This window comes from Cherax quadricarinatus, chromosome 15 (assembly GCF_038502225.1).
Source record: "Cherax quadricarinatus isolate ZL_2023a chromosome 15, ASM3850222v1, whole genome shotgun sequence".
NCBI classification, from domain to species: domain Eukaryota; kingdom Metazoa; phylum Arthropoda; class Malacostraca; order Decapoda; family Parastacidae; genus Cherax; species Cherax quadricarinatus.
Window position 1 is genome coordinate 11,211,754 of NC_091306.1, and position 6,562 is coordinate 11,218,315.

At 44.5% G+C, this 6,562-nt stretch overlaps 1 protein-coding gene across 4 annotated transcripts in view; it reads right to left on the minus strand.

Annotated features, from left to right (window-relative positions):
- The window catches only part of vari (MAGUK p55 subfamily member vari), a 344,145-nt gene that overhangs the window by 209,394 nt on the left and 128,189 nt on the right, over positions 1 to 6,562 (minus strand). For all 4 annotated transcript variants that reach the window (XM_070085146.1, XM_070085147.1, XM_070085149.1 and 1 more), the window contains one exon: positions 2,606 to 2,727. In XM_070085146.1, coding sequence (XP_069941247.1) covers positions 2,606 to 2,727 — 122 coding nt within the window. The remainder of the gene's footprint in view (positions 1 to 2,605; positions 2,728 to 6,562) is intronic.

The window sequence follows — 6,562 nt, forward strand, 5'->3', positions numbered from 1 at the left end:
GACTTGCTCTTCCCTTTGGTTCGAACCTCAATGCCTCTTATCCCCCTTCCCCAGGCGCTATATGACCCTTATGTGTTTAGCGCTACCCATAAATATAATAATAACTAGTTGTATTTCGGTAGTTGAGCGATCCGAGAAAGGTGTCCCCGTATTCTAATAACCCCAGTCCCGTGTGCCTCAATGCATGCGACTGGAATAGTGAAGAGTGCGGCATAAGTTACTAATGCGCTTAAATATTAGCGTTGAAGACCTTAAGGGAATCAGAAGAAGCATTCACAAGTCATCATACGAAAACTAATATCTAAATTTCTTCGGTAAAAATGGCAAATTGTGATATTTTACAGAGCAACTCTAATTCAAACCTTTCAAAGAGACCAGAATAACCAATATCCAAATACACGAGCCCATTAAAATTGAAGCCGCTCAGAAGTTGCATTAAGCTGTCAGCTTGGAAGATTATTATTATTATTATTATAATCAAGGGGGAAGCGCTAAACCCGGAGGATTATACAGCGCCTGGGGGGGGGGGGACGTGGAAGGCATTCAGGCTTAATTCGGGGAACTGGAGCACAGATCCAATTCCCTAAATCAAGAGCCCCTCACCAACATCAAGGAACCTTCCTTGAGGGGTGTCAGCTTGGAAGAGTTGAAGCTAATCAATCAAACACGATACTCAGAAATTATCGCATGAAGAGCAGTATTTCAATTTTTCCTGTTGCTAAAACTAGCAAACTCTGACCCACGCATGTTATAATTAATCTCAACTTTTCTGTAAATAAGACTGACTACCTATTAAGAAAGTAAGTACAAGAAGTAAGTTTTATGCAAGCTTAGTGTACATAACATAAATTTTGTGTAGAAATATACCTAGTTGGACGAATCTTATTGAGGCTAGCTGGTCTAGTGGCTAACACGACGGGCTGGAGTTTTGAGACTCTCTGACCGCGGGTTCAATCCCGGCCAGGGTATGGTTTGTTTGCAATCGTGTCATTACGATTTCGTGAGTCATATTAATGGCATCAGAAGTCACTCGTGGCAATATGTTTTCTGCAATAACTGTCCTGAACTGTACATAATGTCTTTTTCCACAGTTTTATAGGAGTTTCAATAACTGTTACCAAGGTTTTACTGGACTGTTGTCTCCTCTACACCTGGAAAAGGACTTATGATCCGAGGAATTACATCTGCTCTTCTCTTTAGATTACTCATGATTACCTCCCATTTCTCCTCCACAGTAACAACTACAAGAACTATACAACAACAACCATAACAACTATTCAACAACTACACAACAAAAACCAGCACAAGCACAAGCACAACAGAAATGACTGAGCACTGACACTGCTGGTGATGCTTGTAAACTGCTACACACCACCTTACACCTGACACATTTCTATACTATACCTCGTAGCTCAGTGGCAGGCTGTTTGACTCACAACGAAAAGAAGCCGGGTTCAATCCAGGACGACGCTAGTCATAATACCTACTGCTCTTGTTCGACTATCAGCATCTTAGAACTTTATCTAAGGACCTTATCTGAAATATGCCCCACTACCTAACTTTCTTGAATTATCCTTTGCTGTTGAATCCTCCTGGATAAGAGGTGACATGTTAGTAAGCCTCGTTGGGTACATCCCTCGTAGGGTTGCTCCAGGGGTTGCTAGACAAACAGCCAGTCATCTCAAACACCCGCTTCACCATATATTGTTCCTGGCGAACAAAATACCTCCTCCATATGAGAGTTACGGACTGATGTCGTCGCACTACGACACAGCCATTGAGGCAAGTTACACACTGTTCGATTCAGAAACGAAAATAAAGGGACCCTGGCTCTTCAACACCTTTCATGTATGAGGGAGATTACCAATAAATCTCTAGATGTCTTCAAGAGGGACGACGACAAATTCCTCATATCAGTTCGCGATCAGCCGGCCTGTGGTGCATTCGTTGGACGGCGGGAGGTGGGCACCAACAGCTTGATCAATTAGACCAGGAACCAGGAGGCCTGGTCTGGGGACCCGGCCGCAGGAATAATAGGTGATCTCCGGAAGCGACTACAGGTAAGCCAGGTCAGGTCCAAGGCTGGGCAAAATGTAGAGGTGAGAAAGCGAACGTGACTGATTATTACCATCAGCTTCCAAATCTTGACCTGCCACGTATCACGACTTACCTGCGTCATACCTGGCACTGATGTCCAGAGTTATGCTCTCGCTGTTCAGCTAGAGTGCCAGACGTCTCTCTTGACCCAGTGATCCAGCAAGCTGCGTGTGTGGCACACAGGTATGTGTCGCCGCCAGGGTCCAGCACTTGTGTCACACCCAACACCAGCTGCTCTCTCACACACACACACACACACACACACACACACACCTCAAACAAAACACTTCACACATTTCTTATCTCTTGGTACCTATTTTACAGATACGTAATGAATTATAATTTCCCAGCGTGTAGAGAACCAGCTGATTTTACCTCAAGTTTAATACAGTAATATAAGAATACAGGTATTACCTTAATGAGGGAAGACAAGTGTCTTACCTCAACGATGAGAAACAAATGGTTGTCTTACCTTAATGAGAGGAGATACAAGGGGTAAGTGACTGACCTTGACGAGGGACTTCATGATAGGCGAGTCCATGAGTCCCTTGAGGAAGAGCAGGTCAGTGTGGTGGGCGTGGGCGGTGCCGTTGAGTTCACCCATCCTGGCCACCACGTGCTCGTACGCCGCTGTCAACACCGTACACGTGTTAGTATGGCACCACCTCTGTACACACACACACACATACACACACACACACACACACACACACACACACACACACACACACACACACACACACACACACACACACACACACACACACACACACACATACACACACACACACACACAGTTTGTACACATTTCATTTGCTTGTACTCCAATTTTTTATCCACGTATATACATTTTTATTTTTATTAACACATCGGCCGTTTCCCACCAAGGCAGGGTGGCCCACCAAGGCAGGGTGGCCCACCAAGGCAGGGTGGCCCACCAAGGCAGGGTGGCCCACCAAGGCAGGGTGGCCCGAAAAAGAAAAACTTTCACCATCATTCACTCCGTCACTATCTTGCCAGAGGCGCACTTACACTACAGTTATAAAACTGCAACATTAACACCCCTCCTTCAGAGTGCAGACACTGTACTTCCCATCTCCAGGACTCAAGCCTGGCCTGCCGGTTTCCCTGAATCCCTTCATAAATGTTACTTTGCTCACACTCCAACAGCACGTCAAGTCCTAAAAACCACTTGTCTCCATTCGCTCCTATCTAACACGCTCACACGTGCTGCTGAAGTCCAAGCCCGTCGCACACAAAACCTCCTTTACCCCTTCCCTCCAACATTTCCTAGGCTGACCCCTACCCCGCTTTCCCTCGATTACAGATTTATACACTCTCAAAGCCATTCTATTTTGTTCCACCCTCTCTACATGTCCGAACCACCTCAACCCCACCTCAGCCCTCTGGATAATAGTTTTGGTAATCCCGCACGTCCTCCTTATTTCCAAACTACGGAGTCCCTGCATTATATTCACACCACACATTGCCTTCAGACATGACATCTCCACTGTCTCCAGCCTTCTACTCGTTGCAACACTCATCACCCATGTTTCACACCCATATAAGAGCGTTGGTATTACTCTACTTTCATACATTCCCCTTTTTGTTTCCACAGACTCCTCAGTGCACCGCTCACCTTTTTCTCCTCATCAGTTCTATGATTCACCTCATCCTTCATAGACTCATCTGCTGACACGTCCACTCCTAAATATCTGAATATTCACATTCACCTCTTCCATACTCTCTTCCTTCAATCTGATTCCCAATATATATATATATATATATATATATATATATATATATATATATATATATATATATATATATATATATATATATATATATATATATATATATATATATTTAAAACTTGAAAATCAACTTATATGTGTAAAAGCAGCAAAAGTGTATTTTTAGTGAGGCTCTTATACCAGCCTGAGGTTGTTAACCCACAATGGTCATTACGACACAAGGACCAAGTGGGTCGTTAAAGCACAACGTAGTTAAGGTTAACTGCTGGTAAGAAGGCTGTACGAGCTGGCTCCAAGCCTTTATTAAAATTCTCAACCAGCCTGATAACTCAATCTCAGTAAGTAAAGTGAATAATATGAATCATGATTATATAATAGTAATACTGCTATATATAATTATTACAACTACCACTACTATAATTATTATAACTACAAGTATTATAACACATTCACAGAGAAAAATGTGTGTGTGTTACCATTTTGTCCTAGGCACATGTCGATTAGAGACTAGGCCTGTTGTATATGCGTGTGTGTGTGTGTGTGTGTGTGTGTGTGTGTACTCACCTATTTGTGGTTGCAGGGGTCGAGTCACAGCTCCTGGCCCCGCCTCTTCACTGATTGCTACTAGGTCCTCTCTCTCCCTGCCCCATGAGCTCTATCATACCTCGCCTTAAAACTATGTATGGTTCCTGCCTCCACTACATCCCTTTCTAGGCTATTCCATAGCCTGACTACTCTATGACTGAAGAAATACTTCCTAACATCCCTTTGATTCATCTGAGTCTTCAACTTCCAATTGTGACCTCTTGTGTCTGTGTCCCTTCTCTGGAACATCCCGTCTTTGTCCACCTTGTCTATTCCGCGCAGTATTTTATATGTCGTTATCATGTCTCCCCTGACCCTCCTGTCCTCCAGTGTCGTCAGGCCGATTTCCCTCAACCTTTCTTCGTAGGACAATCCCCGTAGCTCTGGGACTAGTCTTGTTGAAAACCTTTGCACTTTCTCTAATTTCTTGACGTGCTTGACTAGGTGTGGATTCCAAACTGGTGCTGCATACTCCAGTATGGGCCTGACGTAGATGGTATACAGAGTCTTAAACGAATCCTTACTGAGGTATCGGAACGCTATCCGTAGGTTTGCCAGGCGCCCGTATGCTGCAGCAGTTATCTGATTGATGTGTGCCTCAGGAGATATGCTCGGTGTTATACTCACCCCCAGATCTTTTTCCTTGAGTGAGGTTTGCAGTCTTTGGCCATCTAAACTATATTGTGTCTGCGGTCTTCTTTGCCCTTCCCCAATCTTCATGACTTTGCATTTGGCAGGGTTAAATTCAAGGAGCCAGTTGCTGGACCAGGCTTGTAGCCTGTCCAGGTCTCTTTGTAGTCCTGCCTGATCCTCGTCCGATTTGATTCTTCTCATTAACTTCGCATCATCTGCAAACAAGGACACTTCTGAGTCTATCCCTTCCGTTATGTCGTTCACATATACCAAGAACAGAACAGGTCCTAGGACTGACCCCTGTGGAACCCCGCTTGTCACAGGCGCCCACTCTGACACCTCGTCGCATACCATGACTCGTTGTTGCCTCCCTGTCAGATATTCTCTGATCCATTGCAGTGCCTTTCCTGTTATGTGTGCCTGATCCTCTAGCTTTTGCAGTAACCTCTTGTGAGGAACTGTGTCGAAGGCCTTCTTGCAGTCCAAAAATATGCAGTCGATCCACCCCTCTCTCTCTTGTCTTACTTCTGTCACCTTGTCATAAAACTCTAGTAGGTTTGTGACACAGGATTTTCCTTCCCTGAAACCGTGCTGGTTGTCAATTATACCCTTGTTTCTTTCCAGGTGCCCCACCACTCTCCTCCTGATGATCTTCTCCATGACCTTGCATACTATACATGTTAGTGATACAGGTCTGTAGTTTAGTGCCTCATGTCTGTCTCCCTTTTTAAAAATTGGGACTACATTTGCCATTTTCCATACCTCAGGGAGTTGCCCAGTTTCAAATGATGTGTTGAAGATCTTTGTTAATGGCTCACACAATATCTCTGCTCCCTCTTTAAGGACCCATGGAAAGATGTTGGCTGGTCCCACCGCCTTTGAGGTGTCAAGTTCGCATAGCAGCTTCTTCACCTCCTCCTTGGTTATATGTACCTCATCGAGCACTTGCTGGTGTGCCCCCCAGTTCTGATTTCTTGGAGTCCTACTGGTTTCCACTGTAAATACCTCTTTAAATCTTGTGTTGAGCTCCTGACAAACCTCTCGGTCGTTTCTTGTGAATTCCCTATCACCCTTCCTCAGTCTGATTACCTGGTCCTTGACTGTTGTTTTCCTCCTGATGTGGCTGTACAACAGCTTCGGGTCAGTCTTTACTTTTGATGCTATGTCATTTTTATATTGTCTCTGAACCTCCCTTCTTATCTGTGCATATTCGTTTCTGGCTCTTCGGCTGATTTCTTTATTTTCCTGAGTTCTCTGTCTTCTGTACCTTTTCCATTCTCTAGTATGCCTAGTTTTTGCCTCCCTACACCTTTGGGTGAACCAAGGACTCATTCTGTTCTTCCCATTATTTCTGTTTCCCTTGGGAACAAACCTCTCCTCTGCCTCCTTACATTTTGTTGCTACATAGTCCATCATTTCTTGTACTGGTTTTCCTGTCAGTTCCCTCTCCCACTGAATGTCTTGAAGGAAGTTCCTCATGCCTGGGTAGTTCC